The sequence below is a fragment of the Limulus polyphemus genome, unplaced genomic scaffold (assembly GCF_000517525.1).
Source record: "Limulus polyphemus unplaced genomic scaffold, Limulus_polyphemus-2.1.2 Scaffold3457, whole genome shotgun sequence".
In the NCBI taxonomy this organism is placed as follows: domain Eukaryota; kingdom Metazoa; phylum Arthropoda; class Merostomata; order Xiphosura; family Limulidae; genus Limulus; species Limulus polyphemus.
This window is the reverse complement of record NW_013669067.1, coordinates 76555-97772: the sequence shown is the minus strand read 5'-3', so window position 1 is coordinate 97772 and position 21218 is coordinate 76555. Positions and strand designations below refer to the sequence as shown.

The 21218-nt window shown below is 36.3% G+C and overlaps 1 protein-coding gene across 2 annotated transcripts in view; it reads right to left on the bottom strand.

Annotated features, from left to right (window-relative positions):
* Positions 1 to 21218, bottom strand: part of LOC106469385 (myotubularin-related protein 3-like) — a 110566-nt gene that overhangs the window by 13341 nt on the left and 76007 nt on the right. For both annotated transcript variants that reach the window (XM_022397892.1, XM_022397893.1), the window contains exons 6-8: positions 16947 to 17172; positions 13577 to 13772; positions 7189 to 7374 (exon numbers count right to left, since the gene is read on the bottom strand). In XM_022397892.1, coding sequence (XP_022253600.1) covers positions 7189 to 7374; positions 13577 to 13772; positions 16947 to 17172 — 608 coding nt within the window. The remainder of the gene's footprint in view (positions 1 to 7188; positions 7375 to 13576; positions 13773 to 16946; positions 17173 to 21218) is intronic.

The following is a 21218-nucleotide window of genomic DNA, read 5'->3' as shown; positions in this document are numbered from 1 at the left end:
GAATCTGAATCACTTGAAAAAAACACGGGGGTGCTTAACTTTTTTCCAGGTGTATAGATAAATGATAGTAAATCTGTCACGCCATATGACGGGCAAGGTACATCTGTGTGTGTTGATTCATGGGACAGTGAGAAAGTTTCTCCCAAAGCAAGAATAAAGTTGGACACTCCATACTACATGGGAGATCTTGAAGCCATGTGTATGAAAGCACACATCTATGACTTGGTGATTGGAATTATACCAGGCAGTAGAAGTTTGGAGGAACAAGACAGAAAGAAGACTAGAGCTTAAGAAAAGAAAAATAAGCAAGATATCAAGCCCCTGCACGTCTCTAAAGTTGAAATCTCGCATGTAGGTCTATAGGAACTGAAGGAAGCACAGGAGAAAGACCCTTCACTGCAGAAACTTTGGGACAGTATCCAGGAGAAAGAGACTTACAGAAAATAGAAGACTGGAAGGAAGTGCTGTACTGGATCTATCAAGGCAATTCTACTGGAGAAATTAAACAGATCATAGCGCCAACAGAATACCAGGCTCAAGTGATGAAGCTGGCTCAAGAGTCAATTGTAGTAGGACACCTAGGAGGAAAAAGGACTGCAGACTGAATCACCAGCAACTTCAATTGGCTGGGGGTCATCGGAGATATCACTAGATTATGCAGGTCATATGATATCTGCTAAGGGACAATTCCTAGAGGGAAGGCAGGCAAGGTGCACCACTAGCACACATTTCTGACAAGAGCAAGAGGTGTGCAGACTCATTAGCACTAGGCAACTCTTTATCACCCAGTATAACCCCAAATGTAATGGACTTTGGGAGAGAGTCAACAGACTATGCTGAAGAAGATGGGCTTGGAGAGACAAAGTGACTGTGACAAGTACCTGCAGACAGTATTACTTGCTCCCACAAATAAGTACAAGATTTTCACCCTCTGAGTTATTTCACAGAAGAACAGCACAATATCCAATGCAGATATTGAAAGAGCTGTGGACAGTAGAAGAAGAGTCAGAAGTGAGGAACACGTACCAGTATGTTAGATCTCAGAAACCGACTGGTTGAGACCTGCCAGAGAAGATGAAGATTTATTAGACCTAAGACTTTTGTGATGAGATGAGTTGTACAAAGACAAAACAATCAGTGAAGAACTGACTAGCAAAACAGACCTTGTGCAACACAAAACTGAGACCATTACCAGATATCCAGTGAAAATGAAGCCCAACCAGATACCCTATGTGATGAGAGCCCTAATCAAGCAAGAAGTCGAGACAATGTTAGAAGCTGGAATCATTGAGCCTTCAAATTCAGTCAACTGTTCACCATTGGTAATCATGAAGAGGGATGGCTCAAACCATTTCTGCATAGATTTCCAGAAATTGAACCTCATAACAAAGTTTGACTCCAAACTTATAGGCAACCTAGAAGCTATTATGTTGAAACTAGGCAGGACCAAATTCTTTATCAAGATCAACCTCTGTAAAGGTTATTGGGAGATCCCAAAGAGAAGACAGCCACTTTGATGGATGCTACCAGTTCAAGAGGATGCCATTTCGATTGGTCAACACAGTAGCAATATTCAACTGCATGATGAAGACGTTGCACAAAACCACCAGAAGAAACTCAGAGAGTTGTTCGGGAAAATGAGGGCAGCAGGTCTGCCTATCAGACCATCTACATGCTACATTAGCTATTTTGTGCCAGACTTTGTTGGACACAAGGTGGGCAACCAACAGATTGCCATGAAAGAAAAGAAGTTAATTCGCATATAAAATACAACAGTTCTGATGACCAAACAGCAAGTCAGATCATTTCTGAGGTTACTGGAATACTACAGTAAGTTCATCCCAAACTATGCTGAAGTTACCGCACCACTGATGAACCTGACCAAGAAAGACCAACCACATCAGTGGAAGTAGGAACAACAATAGCAGATGGCATTCCAGAAGTTGAAGAACATGTTAGGAGGTTTGCCAATCCTCAGAATGCCAGATTTCAACAAACCATTCAATGTTCAGGCTTATGCTTCAGACAATGGAATTGAAGCAGTGCTCCAACAAGAACATGAAGACAGACTGATTCTAGTAATGTATGCAAGTACAAAGCTGTTAAATAATGATTGAACAAGAATGTCCGGCCATCATGTTTGCCATCTGGAAGTTCCAAAACTACATCTATGGGAAGAAGTTCTTCATACAAACAGACTATCAGCCCCTTCCATAATACAAAGGTGCAAAATTGACAGTGCAAGGACCATGAGATGGGCGTTGTACCTCCAGAACTATTGGTTCAACACTAATGTCATCAAGGGAACTGCAAATGTTGGTGCAGGCTGTATGAGTAGACTTTGTGCATGAACTGGGAACAGTCTTCGTATATAATATAAAACATATTGTAAATAATTTTCTTGAAGAGGGGCTTATTACTAGATATACACAACTGGTCATTTTAAGTTTAATACAAGAGTATTATTTAGGTTATACAGTGCAAATATTAGAGTAAGTTATTTATAGAAGCAATAGTTATGGCAAGTTTGCTTATGTAACTGTTTACGAATCAGTTGTTATGTAGTTCAGATGTTGTGAATTGATGTCACGTTACTCAAACCTAAAACTCTAAATAATTCTATTTTCTTGTCAAAAGTCCACACAGGCTGATTCAATTATTTTAGAATACAACTGATATGACAAATCAGTTTTCACTACTCTGTTTCTTACTCTACAATCTGCAACAAATTCATTTACAATACCCAAAACTATGAGGGATTGTCCACAAGTCAGCCTGAACAATCTCCTCCAATGGAAGATAGAAGTGAGCAACCAAAGATAGCATAAGAAACTGGATTTGATGTGAGGATACCTAGAAGTGCTGATGAACTTCCCCATCCAAAGAAGAATATGCTAAATGGATGTGTTGACAAAGCCATTCAGTAGGGTAATGGCAGAAAGAATGTGGATGGAAGAGGGATTCCAAGTAATGAAGAGACAGGAACCACAAAAGAGCTGCTGCGGGCCAAATAACAATAGACCGCACAGAGAGGACAGAGTAGGCAATCAGGATTAGAGTGAGAAGGATATAGGAGCAATTCAAAATAATGTATGAAGAAATTATGAAAATTCATGGCATACATGTCAGGATAACAAAAAATCACAGGTGAAAAGGAGGAAATAAGTTTGAAGGGAAATATGGTATAAAACACCAGAGGCCAAAAGGTTCAAAGGAAGGAAAATTAAGAGCATGAAGAACAGCATTCAGGTCCCAAATGGGTAGGACAGAAGGATGAGGAGGATGATAAGAATGGAAGACTATAGTGAGGAGTGGCAAGGAAAAAATTTTATGGCAAGAGGAAAACCGGAAAGTATTAGCGAGAGAGCTGCCTGGAAACCAGTGATGTTCAATACCTATTTACCCTGGTCAAGAATGAACACTGCAGTGACAAACTGTGAAAGATACACCATTTCTGCTGATAGACAAGGATAGGGGTTGGGGGAATAGAATGGGAAAGAAGGAAGGCTACACATGAAGATAGGATGGAACATCTTGTATGGGACCAGACAAATCTCATACATGAATTTGGACTGACGACATGACTGGATAAAAGAGGGAAGAATGAGGCTGTCAAAGAAGAGAATGGGCTAGAGGAAGTGGAGGGGAGGACTGAAGAAAACTCAACAGAAGAAACCATGCTCGAGGTGGCCAACAGGGTGACACAAGAGGGACCACACAAGGAGTGTCCTATATTATGGAGAGAAAATGAGAAAGGAGGTGAGTAGGGAGGTAAGTATAGAGAAATAGGTTGTACCTGTCCTACTGAATGCATTCACAGCCAGAACAGATGGATGAGGCATATGAAACCAGAAAAGGGGAAGCTTGGCATTGTAATAAATGGCAAAGGCATCAATGAGAGAGTTGTCCAGATGAGAAGAAAGCCACTTGAGGACTGAGAGACCACTCTACAGGAAAAATCTTGTCAGGCCTCAAGTGATGATCTGCAACAAGATTCAAGGCACCTAGAACAAGACAAGCCACAAGTTGTACTTGTTGGGAAAGAGCCCAGAACAGAAGGTCAAGGGTGTGGAAACAGAGCAAAAATGACTGCCCCATGATGATTGATTTCAGTGATTACAGTTGAGATGTCTGTATGTATCATAACCAGACAGCCATGTACAACCATAAGAAAAAGATTTAAAACTTGATGAATCTCTAAGGGTTCCAATTGAATGATGAGAAGGGTTGATTTGTCTGGGGATCATTGAACTAAAATATCTAGAGTTGAAACAAACATCCTATCCTGTCAGAGAAGCATTTGTAAAAAGATGGAGATCCAGGTGAGAGAGAGAGGTTTTGTCAAGCCACCACGTAAAATCTGTGTGCAGGGAAGGAGGAAGATGAATGAGGGAGGACAAGGGATCCCAAGAGAGGTTCCGTTGCTCATACAGAGTCCACTGAAAACAAAGCATGTGAGTACATGGAGATAAAGTGAGGAGAGAGCAGTGGAAACCAACCATCCCATGTCCCTGAAATGAAGTAAAGAAGGCTACACCTTTTAGAAATGAGAAACACACTCAAATTAACCAAATATTGAGTGGGTGAGAGATGAGACTTCTCTGGCTTGACTAACCAACCAGAATAAGTTGCCTTCCAAAGGAGAAGAGTATGGCTGTAGAAGACCTGTTAAGATTGACAGAGCTAAAAAATGCCAGTCACCCACATAATGATGGAGCCTCAATCCCAAGCCGTGAATGTGACAAGCATAAGCACACACTGCTCATATGGGTCTGATGCAAAATCAAATGAGAAAATTTGGAACTGATAAACATGACCTCGATGAATAAACTGAAGGTAAATACTGAATACAGGGGAAATGAGAATGTAAAAATAAACATCTGAGAAATCCACCTTGGTCACATAAAACCCTAGAGCAATAGATTATTGGAGGATGAGAAAAGTCTCCACAGTAAATTGAGGTAGGTCAACATAATGATGGAGAAAAATAAAAGATCTAGAGCCAATTGCCAATCCCTGATTTTCCTAGGTGATGCAGATGGGAATAAAATTCTGAAGGAGAATGAGAAAACCAGTTCAATAGTGTAATTGGTCAATAGGTCTAACACTGATAGGCACTGGTAAGAAACTGGATCCTTTGGAGGAGGGAAAGTAACAGGAACAGTAGACATGGGAGGAGGAGTGGAAAAAAACTTCTAACACCCAGTGATCATTGTCTCTAAGCATAGAGAATAGGCACTGCCAAAACTGACAGTGCTGAAGTCCATGAATAGTGGAAAAATGGATGGAAGCAGAAAAATAGAGGGGAGGGGGATAATGAGAGGAGAGGAAATGGGAGGATGGGGAAAAAATGGGGAAAGAAGGAGCTTGAGAAAGATTGGAAATGAGGATAAGTAAGAATGTTGGTGTGCAGCTTCAACGCATGATTCCAGAGAATCAGGTACTCTACTAAAAACACTCAAGCAGAAACACAAGGAGCAGATGAAGGTCCCCGAGATAAGAAAAGGGCAAATTTACTTCAGTAAGAAGTGCATCCCACCCCAATAAATCCTAGCAATAGGTCAACCAAGTATGAAGTGATAAGGTTAAAGAAGATAAACATGCCCCCAAAAAAACAAAAATGAACAAGTATTCACCAAAAATCCTTATGGGAATGGTGGATTGCCTCAGAAAGAAGGTGAATGGCAGAAAAATAGTGCAAAACAGCAGTTAATGATGGACAAAGGTCGGAAAATGAAGCCTGAGAAAGTCAAACAGAAGAAAGAAGATCTGAACCCCCAAGTCTGAAGAAGAGACTTCAAAGACTGGGAGTCCAAGAAAGTGGATACAGCTTGATGTTAATCCCAGGCATATGAAGCAACCTGCAAGAAGGACAAGGCATGCATGCACCAGAGCAAAGTTGATATAATATGGACTTAAAATATCTGGATGGAGAGGAAAGAAATTAAAAGTCAGAAGCAGAGAACAAATTAAAAAGTTAAGGAGAAGAATCATACAAGTTGGAAAAGAGAAAAAGAAAGTAACATATCTGAGAAACCAGGTCCCAAAATTATGAGAAAGGTCTAGAGTTGGAAAAGGTAGGTTAGGTGTGAAAAAAGCTCTCAAAATACACCTTGTCATGAACAGAAAAAATAGGAAGTGGTATATAAGGTTAAGAAGAAAATCCAGGCCACATGAAAGACTCTGGTTCCCATTGCACAATAGCCACCACTTTCAACAGACAGAGAAACAAAATACCATTTTTTTTGTTAGTCTAGCATGAACAACATCTGGTTGTCCCACAGCAGAATAAGTGGAAGTTACCTTCACTTGTTTGGAAATGTTGGGAAATGAAAATCTAAATTTCATATTTCCACAACAGTTAGTGTTTTTGTAGATTCTTTCCATAAACAATCCCCTATATCTCAAAAATTCACAAAAATAAAAAGTAACGTCTTTATACACCAGTGACAAATCAAGAAGTGATGACTGAACAATCAGTATAGTGGGAGTCAGCTATGCTAGGAGGGTATACTGCACTCCCATTCATGGTGGGTTTCACATATTGTTGCATTTGCATTTCCAAGTTGGGAAATTAAAACTCCCAAGCATTCACAAAAAACCCTTGCTTCATTCACAATACACCCAAAGTAGTAGTTATAGACAATGAAAATCTAGTGTACACTTTAATTAATACAGTTTCTTTATTATTACTTTTATTTAAAACCTATAAAATTTTCACCAGAAAACATTTTATGGTGTTCTATGAAGTCATATATTTTTATACATGGAATTTTTTTTTCTGACAAAAGAGTTTGCCATTAATTGTAATGGAATAATACTTTAAGTCAAGTTTTTCCTGTACTGCTATTAAAAAATGGTCAATGTGGACCCTAATATAATTGTCACTATAACAAAGAAAGTACACATTGACCTATGACACCTAAAACATAGCAAATAGTAATTTTCATTATAATTTGATATGGTAGTCTTAATGCTGGTTTTAAAGATAATTCATACTGATAGCAATATTGAAATAAAGTTTCAATATATTTGAAACAGTAACACTTTTATAACTCAAAATAATTCTGTTACTAATAATCCAAATCGAGAAGCTAACGTACATAGTTCACTGTCACTAGTTCCTTTTTATGAATAAAACCTACATAGTATTAACAATTATAATTTTTATTAATACATGAAACTCACCAAGTACTGTTGGTTGAATTCAAATTCACAAGGAAATTGATGTAGTAGCTGATAAACACAGTCCAACCACTGAAGGAACACTGGAGATTTTTCTGAAGGGTCATCTCTTCTAGGTCCTGTACTACAACGGTCACAAAATTTATGGCCAAAGTCCAGCCATTCTTTTTCAACTAAGATGCGAAAGCCCTTTAAGTAAATAAAAAAATTTGATTCTTAAGTGATTATTATCACATCTATGGAGTTAGAAAGCCCTTAGATGCATGTAATCCACGGAGTGCTTTTCTATATTTTATTTTGGGTTATTATGCTGGTACTAAATGTTAAAAGACAATTTTCTAGCTTATCATATTTTATCTGACAACTGAATACCTATTAAACTAGTGAAAACAGCACAAATATTTTGATGTCAGTATAATAATAGCAAAATGGTGTAGAATCATATTGAATTGAAAGTTATGTAAACAATTTTTTGTACAGAAATAACATAATATGATATGTTATTTGATAGATTAAAACTCTGGCTTTCTATTGATTATAAATAATACAGTATTAAACATCAGAGGGAACTATTGGCAATTTGTGAGAGAAACATTAAATTCCATAATTCTCAGAGGGGTGGTAAATAAATTAGAGAAAAAGGGGAACCTAGAGAGAAAATGCCACAATCCTCTTCTGCTTTACTCATGTTAGTCCACGAGTGTACAGTCCAGGGCAAACATTTTTATGATACAAAACACTATGAGAAAAAACCTACAAGTGGTCTTGAGGAACAGTGGGCATTATTAAAAACAAGTATACATGATCAGGCAACATTCACCACTGAGCAGGATCCATATATGTGAGAAAAGCCCCTATAAAGAAGAAAAATAGCTCCTACCCATCCATAGTGAAGCCATGAGCTCAAGATAGCAAAGGGAGGTAGACAGTAACCTGCAGAACAGGAAATGGCTAGACAATGAAGATAATGTGAAATAAATGTATGGAGAGTGGTCCACATGCCAGCATGAACTATATTCTCCAATGGATGACAGAATCAAGCAGCCAGGAACATGGTAAGGTGATGGATTTGATGGGAAGAGACTTGGAAGATACAACAATCATTGGAAGATAGGGAAGAATAAGCCAGGCAAATAAGTAGGTGAATCCAACCCATAAAAGTAATAGAAGCAGAAGAGACTGATACAGGTAATGGATGACACAAGTCCTGTGATATAATGTGCAAGAGATATCTAGAGAGTGAACAGATCTGAACAATGAAATCCACACGACAAAGGGGGGGGGGGTCTTTAAGCAGAGATGATATAATGAACAGGATGACATAGGCAAAAAAGGGGAGGAAGTGTAAGGGTATGGAGGACAACATTAAGATTTCAATCAGGGAGGGCAGTAGGAAATGAGGGATAGCGAAGGTGGAAAGAACGAAACAATATGAAACAAAACGAGAATGAATAAATGGCAAAATCTTGTGAAATGGAAAGTGGCTGACAAGGCCACATGATAACCAGCAATGGTGGAGACCAAAAATCCAGGCAAGGAAGTCAGGTGTGGGAGAGTAGGATGGGATGGAGGAAACCATGACAAAAAGACCAATGGCAGTAAACATGTCACTTACGTTGGTAAACTGACATGGAGGAAGGCAAACAGAATGGGAAATTAGGGAAGCAACCCACAGGAAAAGTCTGGCCTGTCTATCAAGGGATCAGAGAAAAGTCATGTATGAAGATAGACTGTTGGAATGGAAGGATGTAGCCTGTCTGATTGAGATTGTCTGAGGAGAGTGGGTGATAGAAGATGTCAGTAGGAGCAGGTGCAGAAGTGGTGCCACCACATGAAGTGGTTTGGTGGTCAGAAAGGACACAAGGAAGAAGATGGATGGGGTGATAGGCACAGAGAGAAAGGTCCCCATTCCTGACAGAGGGAAATGACAGCTACAGCCCAAGGATGTAGAATTGGGGACCAAACTTGGGAAGCTTAAAAATCAGGTCAATGCAATTGCATTCAGTTCTGGAGTACCCTATTGGGAACACAGCCAAATACCTGTGGGTTGAGGGACCACTCTGTGGGGAAAATCTTGTCTGGGCATGACAAAACATCTGTGACCAGATTCAGGACACCCATGACAACAACAAGCAAATGTGGTAACTGAGGGCCCCAAATAGGAGGTCCAACATATGGAAACAAAAATACCTTAACCAAGCATCCCCTTGCTAAGCGATGTACAAGAAAACCATTGTGTTGTTGGAATGGATCATAACTAACTGGTTCTGAACAGAGGGAAGGGAGTGAACAAAAACCCGACAGACAGTGAACAATTTCAAAAGATTGAGATGACTCATTGATAGAACAACAGCCTGATATCTCTTGCAACAAATAGAATTGTTTGGCCACCTCACTAGGATGCCTTGGAATAAATTGCCACAATGAGCGACAATAGAATAACACAACTTATACAAGGCAAGAGGAAGACAAAGAAGGAGGCGGAGTCAAAACATCATAGATAACAATAAACTCCACAAAGTCACTCTTAGAGAAGCTCTGGATAGAGCATATCAAAAGTCCCTACATTTTCGATCTACATCTCACTGTGGACAGAGGAAGGAAAAGTAAGGTAAGTACAGTCCAAATATGCACCCCAACTTCAAAGAGAAGCATCCATGAAGAAGCTCACCTCTGGATAAGGAAGAGGAACACCAACAGTGTTTGTGTCTGTCCAACCATCAGGCAAAGTCTAGATGAAGGGAATGAGGGAGATGGATAGAGGCATCCAAAGGATCCTGAACAAGGTTCCAATGATGTTGAAAAGCCCACTGAAGAGGTCATATGTGGGCTTCACCAAGGAGAATTAGGGCCTCCAAAGAAGCCCATGTCACCAAAAGAGAAAGAACCTCTCACACAGTTGGAGAAGGAGGGGAGGAAACAGCCCAAACTTGAAGCTCCACAGATTGAAGGCAAAGGGGAGAAGGGTGGGCTGAGCTAAGACAGGAATTGAAAAATACTCCAAGATGAACTCCTCCACCTTGACAAGCCAATTTACCCATGCAGTCTCTTGAAGAAGAAACTAAGTGTGAAGGGAAGAGGTGGTATGCAAAGTAGCTAGAAGTAGCTAACTGTTCATATAATGATGGAAACAAAAGTGCTGGAATGGAGAAGATGGGCAAAGGTCTTGACAATCCAACAAAAAATGTAGGGTGCTAAAGCTAGCTCGAATGGAAGAGCCAAAAACTGGTAGATGCAATCATTACGGATGAAAGAGAATATACCAGAATGCTGGTGAGATGGGAATGTGGAGGTAAGCATCCATGACATCTAATTTTGTCATCCAAAGACCAGGAGTGAAAGCCTATTGAAGAGATAGGTAGGATTCCATGGTGAATCAAGGAAGGTTTTTGGAAGCAGTTCAAGGAAAAAGAGATTGATGACAGCCACCAGTCCTTGGTCTTCTTGGGGACTACAAACAATGGGAATAAAAACCTGGCTGAGAAGAATTTTTCTGTTCAATAGTGCCCTTGTGAAGAAGGTCTAGAATCTCCTTGGAAAGATGCTGACTGGAAATGGGAAGGATACAGGAAGAAAGGACAGGGGTGGAAGAAAACTGAAACAATGAACGAGTCTTTCAGAAAAAAAACACAGAACCCAAGGGATGTAGTGAAGGACTCCTAAATGGTGGCACCACTGAGGATGCTGAAGGTTAACCTTGGAGATCCATGCAGGAGGCAATAGTAAAGAAGAGAAAGGAGGATAAGACACAGAAGCAGGTTCAGGAAAAGGACGAGACAAATGGGAAGCCAATGAGAAAATGGAACAAAGGAGGGGGATAACGTAATGTGGATACAGGAAAACTGAGGTTGGACAAACATTATTGAAGTATTCATATCCAAATCCCACAGAGGTAGAAGAGAATCCAACTACTGGGAGTCCAAAAAAGGAAAGCAAACCTATGGTAAGCCATACCATGGGCTTCCATATTACATGGGGGTCGAGGCATACTAACACTGGAATGTAATTGGTTCACAAATCTATTGGTATGAACCTCAATATCTGGTGAAAGGGGAGAACAAACATTAGCCCATGTGTCTCACTCAAAAGAGAAGGGGAGGAATCAAACAAAATGGAAGACAAAGACAAAACATAACACCTGGCTTATTACTCCAGAAATGGAGGCCTGAGTGCTTTCACTGGAGCTAAACGTGACTATGTGGCATAGGAAGGGGGAGGAAACAAGCTACTGAAATCTTCATCTTATTGTAGGTCATAACACCTACCACCAACAATTGTGGTTGTAGAAACAGCAGTGATAGTAGATGTAATGTGAAACTCAGAATTCATTTCAACTAAGAGTGGAAGTAGAAAAGTCTAAATAGGGAGCTCCAAAGAATCACATATTAGAATAAAAGACACCTAATGCTAACTAAAATTTCAGAACACAAATGTAGCAAATGTAAAGAAGTGAATTTGAGCTAAGATCCATAGAGGGAGTCAGCTATGCTAGGAGATGTCACTCCTAATGGGGGGAGGGTTGTCCCAAGCTCATTTGCATACTGGCTCATGTGAAAACACGTAAGGATAGATGGAAGTATCAAGGCTAGTAAAGAGCAAGCATTTGTGAATAAAAAGGGCAGTACAAGTTAGAAAAGATATTCTGTAAGAGGTAAGATATTGTATCACAATAAGGAAGTTACATCAAAAGTTAAAAAATGGGCAGTGGGGTCAAAGTTATTTAGCTTTTGGACAGTCTTGCATTTTGTAAGAATGATGAGTTCCCAGAAACATAGGGTGAAAATATCCAGACTAGATGTTAACATTTTCCTGTATTGAAAATGTATTTCCAATACCAGGAAAAATTTCCAAAAATAGGTAGTTTGTTAACTAGGAAACATAATAACAACAACATAAAAAATTGAATTTATTAAACAGATTGTCACTCATGTAATATACCATACATAGATCAGACAGGTAGAAAGTTAGAGAACAGGTTTACAGAACACAAACCATCACTAGTTTATGAACATTCTAAAAACTTACACTAACATGCATTTAACAGAATTAACAAAAATCTTACATTATAAAAGTAATACTTCTATTAGAGAAACCAAGGAGGCTTTAATAATAAGATCCATAAATAAAAATATCAACAAATACTCAGACACAATTTTATCTTTTTGAAAGTGGGTATAACCCAAACAATCAAGGTTAAAAAAAGTTGCTATTAGCCTTTTTAACCAATGGTCCATGATGCTGACATTGATGTTAGACATAAAATGTAGTTCTTTAATAGTTTTGGTATAACAACACAAATAAGCATGAATAGTAAAACATATGTTAGTGTCAAATTAAAATTTGATTTGTGAATTTTTCCAGTTTTTGTTAATATATTATTCTTTATTTATTGTTTAACTTGAATAATATTGATGTCATAATGCCGGAGTGTCACTTTTAATACTTATGATCTTTTATCAGTTGAAATTTAAACTCATGATTGTTTTCTTTCAAACAATTGTATGTCAATCACCTGAAGATGCCAGGTCAACCTGGTGAAACATATTGAATTTATATACTTCTTACTTCTAATACACTCAAAGTTTATGCCATATATAAGGTATTAATTTAATATTTCCTCCTGTTACCTTTCTATATCTAATTAAGAGTTTCTGTTTGTTTGTTCATAGCAAAACAACTATGATTATTTGCTGCTGTCCCTAATTTTGAACTGCTGATCACAGAGAAGGCAACCATCTGGCAATGCCTACTGTCAACTCTTATGATACTCTTTACCAACAAACAGGAGGATTATCTATCACAATATAATATTCCTACTGGTGAAAGGGCATGTTCATGTTGGATTTTGAAAAATGATTGTATATTGCAAGTCGAGCACCCTAATAATCAGGCCATGCCAGTCCCCTTGTACTTTCTAAGTTACAAACAGAAACAAAAAATAAACTGTACTTCTTAATAAGCTTTTATTCTAAAAGTTTTGTTATTACTAGAAAACTGTAGTGTTCAATTTTTTAATAAAAACTATTTCTGTATATTTAGCATTAAAAAACATTTTTTAATTTTAATACCTGATAAGATGTATTTATAACATCAGCAAAACAATGTTTTAATTTGAAAACCACTAAATGAAAATATGAAAATACTAATAGAGAATATGAGAGGTAACCTTTGATACTTCAAAATCATCTGAAAAGATATAACTGCTTTTCTCTTTGTTTTTTTGATAAGTCTGGAAAGGATGTTTTATTAGTTTTTGATTATGTATACAAAGAAACTCAGTATAGTCTATAATTCCTTTACTTCACTTTTGATTATATGTAAACAATATCAACCTTTTTATTGACGTTAATATTAAAAGCACACACAACTATTCTTTTTCTCCTATTATTACCTCCAATGTTCTATAAAATGGGTCCAGCATTAGCTCAGCAAGTGCTACTATTTGAGGTGTCCTATCCCAGCCATCTGAGCAGTGGACAAGTACTGGCCGCTGATCAATATCAACAGAATTAACCACTACCAAAGCAGCATTTAAAAGATCACTGATGTAATGCAGCCACCTAGTATTTTCTAGACTTGAGAGCCAACTGTAAAATGTTGTAAATTCAAATTATCAGATAATAAATATATTAAAAGCTGTTTGAGAAAATCTAAATTAAAAACAAGTGAATAAAGGTAAGAAAATATTACAGTAACTTATGACAAATATACAGTAATACTTAACTTTACAAATAAGAAATACAACCTAAAACACATATAAAACAGCTTCACAAAGTAAATACATTATATATACCAAACCAAGTAGTCTTCCACAAGTGAAACAATAATGATATCAGTTATCAATAAACTTTTACATATACATGGGTACATCATGCATTAAAAAATTGTGGAAAACTTTTTATAACTTTTGACTATTAATACTAGAAATAAACAACCTTATAATATTCAAATGTTTTATTTAATTAAACACTCAGCATTTTGCTTTACAGCTTTTTCACAGAGCAGTAACTAAATCAAACCAAAACTGGCAGTACAAAGCTTCATTCTTTTAGCAACACTTAGGGAGCAGTCAATGATTAAGATTGCCTTCTGTGTGAGAGGAGGTAAGTCTGTTTTGGAATCCTGACATTCATTGCCACCCTCATTGACATTTGAGTTAAGATTCTTCCATTCAACTCGTTTGTTGGAGAGCTGTAAAGACACCTGGTATTCCATCTGATGATGTGTGGTTTTACCAATATAGGAAGCTTGACAGCTAACACAAATGTATTTATATATGACCCACGAGTGCACAGGAATTGGTAGAGGGTCTTTGGTTTTAAACATATTTTAAATTCTAAGTGTTGATGTAAGTACTAAATGTAGTTTAATTTATGGGTAATATGTTTTATGGTAGCTGTAAAGCTACCTATATTGGTAAAACTACAAATCACCTCCAATAAATAATAATAAACAAAAGTTTCTGTTTTAGTAGATTATTTAAATTAGCAATTTTTTATTAATATGATTTGTTCAGACCTGACCCTAGACTTTTTGAGTCTGCATTTTTCACAATGCAGTACAAGTGCTAACTAGCATTTTTATTCCTTTCTTCTGCTAATAAAGCATACTATATAGGTGCATTTGTACTGCTTGCTGTATGCATCATATAGATTGTGCATGCTATTTAGTATTATTTAATCACTCTGAGCCATATCTCAGCCATATTGGTGGATGGTTGATTTGGTTGTTACTGCATGCTTCTGCTTGCATCTGTTTTTGTGCATAATGATCATACATCATTGTTTCCACCACACTTTGAATGATATCAGAAAAAAGTTCTTGATTTGTGAAATTTCACAAAAAGTTGCATACATTGTGCAGATCTGCATTTTGAGCAGAAAATCTGCTTTCAAAAAAGCATAATTCTATTTAAGCATGAGGTCTGTTTATTATTCAAAAAATTAATGTGTATTTTGTTCAAATAACTTATAAGCTAATGCACTTTAATGATGATAAGTAAGGCAAGAAGAGAAAGTATTAAATTATTTCTGTTAGTTGTTGGCAATATTTAGTGGTGCCTGTGCATAGTCATTTGTTATTTATCAGATCATTTTGGCTTCATAAAAAAAGCACCTAGAATCAAATACTAACAATTACTTTCCTTTAGTTATTGCACATCCCCACATGGTGCTCAAACAAGGTGTTACCCATGAGTTCTTCATCCACACTTGTGATAATTCTTAAATTATAAGTATCTTATAGACTAAGCCACAGCTTTCATGTATATTTATGTGACATGTGTTGTCTACTGGAATCAGGTACAGATATACATAAAGGAGAAGGATCAGAACATTTCTACACATACTCAAAGAAAGTACTCATGAGTTTCTTTTAAGTCTAAACTTGCAGGTTTTTCTAAAACAGGTAAATAAAATACACATATTGACCTGTTTTCTTGAAAAAATGTCATGTTATAATTAAAAGAAACCAACACATGAGTAATACAAAATGGCAGTTTCTAAAGTAAAGGTTGTCCTACAGACAAATCCTCTATTGTGAACAGCAACCATAGTGAATGATCAGTCTCAGCCCGTAAACAGTACTGATAAAGAACCTGACAGTAAAGGTGTTTGCCCAGGAAGGGACAACAAAAGATAATGAAGGGTGTGCATGGCTAAATGTCATACTAGAAAGTCTGACCATACAAAAATTAGCAGTTCAATTAATATCTCCTTGATACATACCTTAAAGAAAATACCTAATCTTACTGATCAGGTATAGGATGGAGGACAAAGTGGGTATAGTTAGAACAAATATCTCTGCCTGATGCATGTAAAGCTTTTACTTTAAGACAGGAGACCAGTCATGGTATGCTTAACTAAATGGGAATACATATCATTATTCTTATTAGACAAACAAGAATTGGAAAACGACAATTATAAAAGAATAAAGTGGTTGTAAAACCTAGAAGAGTAGAGCATTAACAAACTTTTAATCAGAAAAACAAACAGCAAAAGGCATTACATGCCTCAAGAGAAACACTTCTAGGGCCTTTCTAGAGGGGTGAGGGAGAAAAAAAAAAGGAGAAAGAGACTAATTAATTCCAATAACAGTTGAAGTATAAACTGTATATAACGGAACGCATATATTTAAATGTAAAGCATAAATGAGAAAAAAAAAGTAAAAAAGAAAACTCATAAACATTAAAAGACACGGCAAAAGCCCAAGAAAAATAAGGTGATAAATAAATTAGAGAAGAAGGGATATCTGATGAGAAAACGTCAAAATTCCCATACTAGGGGAAATTCAGGATTGTGTTATAATATTACCTTTCAAATTCAGAACTTAAAAACTTAAAACTTATATACTATTAAGATTTGGATTATTAGCTAAGTTTTATGCTAAAGTGATTCATATAGCATGATTAGAAAGTAGTTTAATTAAGTTTTGAATGTAACTCATTAAAACCTTGTGACATGCACAGAAAAAGATTTCCATAGTGAAAGTGTTAAAATAAATAAATAAAAAGTTATTAAAACATTCAACATATAATGTTATTTCCCCTACTATCATGACCTTTGGACCTAGGCACCCTTTTGCATTACCAAGAAGTTTAGATGTGTTTGCCACTGCTTGAGAATTAAATGTTATTTAAAAAAATGGGAATTACAGAAATAGAGAGGGAGTCATGGTTCAGTGGTGTATTCATTGAAATTTAGAAGTTTTATTTCTGTTTCTCTAAAGGGCATCATAAGAGAAGGTCTAAAAGTAATACTAACGTTTCCTGGGTTGTTGATAGCATACACAGGATTCGAAGGCTGTGAAAGCTCTTCCGTATGCTGTGAATGTTGGCAAGATTCAAGAACTTGATTTCACAATTAGGATAATATTCTGGACACTCACAGCCACCTCCCTTAGCTCGATTGGCTACAGCTGCAGTATAAGAACGGGCATCAAGAATCCATAGTTTGTTGGTTATTAAAGATGATTCCCAACTTTGGATTCCTGTGTTACAAATTAAAGTGCAAAATTAGCCACAGAAAGAAAAGCATTAACAGTAAAAATATTAATAATCCACTGATTGCATTAACAGTAACTCAGAGATTAAAATGTCATGACTGTTATTAAGATATGAATAGTGTAAACCTTAAAAAAAAATTTAATATGTTGTAAAGCTCAATTTCAAATTAATTTACTAACAACTGTATGTAGTTTTTTTATGATAAAAATGTCTTCATTTCCAATTTTATATTCATACATAAGAGCATAGTTAGTCTGGATTTTAACATTTCGAAATAATATAATGGGACAGTTTCTAAGAGAATTGTGAGGCACAAAGTTAACAGTTTGCAGTGTTAGCTATAATGTAAATGTGTCTTGCAGACTCTGGATGAGAAAAGCTACATGAAAAAAATGATGGTTGATAAATTTGTGATTACAATTACTAGTTCAGAATTATAATTAGTCAAGGAAATTCATTTGTGATCTTCAAAAATTTAAAAACAGGCTATATCAGGTAGTGAGTTTAGCTTATTTGGGCAGTTTATGACCCAGAGTTTTGTATGTTATGTTTTGAGCCATATTGAATCAATGTAATTTTAAACAAATTAAAACAGCTTTGAATTGATAAAATACTTTTTCACTAGATAGCTTTTACCCTTTTATGTTAAACATTAGAAATTAATTTTAACTGTTGTTACAATAAACCCAAGGTATATCTAACTGCATCACAATGATATGGAAACTAATGTTTGGTAAAATACACCTGAGACATAACATGAGGGTTAAGGTAATCTAAGGTATAAGTAAAGGTTTTCAGAAAATATATACATAAATGGCACATAAGCTTCACTTCTGACTAACAGCAAGCAAATATGTAACAAGTTAAAAACAGAATACAACATGCTAAGATTTGACTGAATAGAGGTGAAATGTAAAGCCAAATGTAAATGTTATATTTGTTTGGTATATTGAAAACAAAAAGTTAAAATGAGTAAAATAAAGCTTTATTAGATGTAACACCCTATTTTGTGACTTTTCCTGTTCTCCAGCAGACATGCTATTTTAAACATTTGGGGCCTTATTTATAAAACTATAGCACCTGTACATGGTGTATTAAACCAAAGATCTCTTATAAAAGTAATTGTTTTATTTATTGATACATGTCGTGTATGAACCCTATAATACATATTTACAAGTGTTAAAATAACACTTATTTTATTTATCCTGAAGAAAGAAGTACATCTCCTGCTCTGGTAATTAACAGCCAATAGAGTTTGAAAGGTTAATGGTCTGTTTCTTGAAGATTTTAGCAACTCTGCAGGTCTCGGATTCATTCTGTACACTAAATATTTTTAATATTCATGGGTGTTGAATAATATTAAAAGAATATGTTTCAAGGACTATTGCTGAGGAACTTGGTCATTAGCCTAATGTGTTCCAAAATTACAATGGTCCCTATCATGAAATACATTCACTCTGCACCTAGTTTCACAGTACCAATATATACACACAAAAATAAAGGCCATCTGGAAGGTTCATTCAAAAGGTTGGATCACAGCCTTCCAGTTGATATCAGTAGCAAAGGTTCTGGAAGAACAGTGAAAGCAAATTTCAAACATATGTTAGAAGCTGAGGCTAACTGAGAGAGAGTGTTTCACAGAAGCAGCAATTTTCAAGTCAAAAGTGGCACTACAATGTATCTGGACAATGATTACTAAGAATATTTAGGATTACATGTCCAGAGACATACTTGATTGTGTTTATTGAAATGCAGATTTAGTTATGATATCTAAATAAAGCTTTATAAGAATCTTTAGCTTACAATTTTACAAGCTATCTATGCCAAATCTAAATTTCATTTACTAAGTTATATCTGGGCTGAGATAATAAATTTTTTTACAACAGATCAAATAAATTAAAAACTAAATTTATCATTGTCTTGAGGAATGCTAAAGATGCTTATCAAGTCATTAGGTGATTCCCCGTTGCTTGGATTGGTAAGCCAAAGAGACAATAGGTATAACCTAACAGAACAGTTCACATTTTGACTGAGAAGATATAAAACTTCCAAATCACATGATCAATTATGCATTATTTGTTAAAATGCACAATATGTCTTATCTTATGGCACTTTTCAAACATATTACCAGGTTTCAAATAACTGTCCTACACATTCCTTCTCATATTAAATACTGAAGGAACTTTCTTTAATTAACTTAAAAATGATAAATTATTACACACCATACATGTGTATTTGTATGGCAATGACTTGATAATGCTTAAGACACTAATTCCAATCAGTGCATTCACAAACTAATTGAATTCATTTCAATGTTAGCTCATACCTGACATATATCTATGGAGTTGGGGTTGACTCAACAAGGTACCAGTTAATCAGAGTTAATGCCTTAGGAAGAAAAGGCTTAGGAGTGATAAGAAGCTATCCCATTTGCCAAAATTGTAGATAGACAACTACTTAGGCCAGTGTTAAGTCAAACAAACATACAGACTACTAGAAACATAAAGAAAAGTTTCATTATTGCAACAGGTTAACTAAAAAAGAGAAAATATGCTACTAAGCATGAAAGCAATGAAACGCTTTGGAGCATAGCACAAAAATATTGCTTGTGCATGACTGACACTAAACACCTGCTAAAAATTAACAAGAGAATAAGTATATCAAATTAAAGTCAACATAATGTTTTTAGCACATAGACAATAATGAAGGAGGCTAACTGAAAAATTTAAATTTGTAAGATTAAACTGTGTAAGAAAATGCAAATACTTCATATGATGGAGAAACTACTCATAGTTTCCATCTTGGAATTAATAAATACATAAAGAAAGTTAGCACTTTCCTTACTCAAAAATGTATTTCTGATAGATACTCACTCAAATAGTCACACAGATTAGCTATCTTCCTTTGCATGTCTGCCAAAGAGACTAGCCTTGAGACAACTCCCACCTAACTTTATGTGATTTTACATGAGTTGTGCCACTGCATGCTAATGTCATCATGCAACAAAATCCCTCCACTGATATGAGAGTAACACAACTGTATGTGCACTAATTCTTCTTATGCACTTGCACTCATGAATCCTCATTCTTTAACAAGGCAAGAAAGAAAATGTGCAATGGAAGTGAGCAGGATGGATGGGAATGTGTTAAGAGGCGAGTATCTATAAGAAATACATTTCAGGGAAGGAAAATGTTAATTCCTAAGATGGTAACTAACATCTACATGCAGATTAGATAGAATCCCATGCTGATATGGTAGATGGACAAATGCAAAAGTTACACAGATGAGCACCCTTCAGAAAGCTTCTGAATGATGTCCATGAGATGTGACATCTGATAGCAGGTTCCATAGGGGAACACCCATGAGATGTCACATCTCTTCTTGTCCAGGGTATGTTCTTTTCCCATAAAAAAAAAGGAGACAGAGAAGACAACTTTTTTTTTCACAGGGATGGGCAGAACTGGTACGTGGTCGTCTTAGTACCTGCACAAAATTCATTGGACATCCAATATGTGCAGTGTGATTGAGGCTCATTCAGACTGTACCTTGCATGATCACCTCAACTCTACCATCAGACTCAATGAGTCAAAACCAGCCGTGGAAAATGGCACTTGTGATAAGTATCCGTGCTCGCCTCAAATTTACCATCAGACTCTATGGGACTGACTCAATCTGTTACAAGAGAGCACTTTATTGTATATAGTATGGATACTTATATACCTCAACTGAACTGTTGGTCTCTATGGACACAACATCAGCTACAACAGATAGGTATGTGAGAGATACATCACAGATGTGTATGGGGTGTTCACCTCAACTCTACTGTCAGGCTCTATAAGATTTACTCCAGCTGTTAATGTAGTAAGAGCTGGTATTGAGTGTTGTCATTCTGACTCTACTGAACAGACAGTTTCTGTAGGAGGAGGAAATGTGAGATTTTATGGGGTAGACTACCTGCAGAACGAGAGAATTCTATTATGCAGCATTGGTCCATATATATATAGAACATGCACATCTCAACTCTAATGTA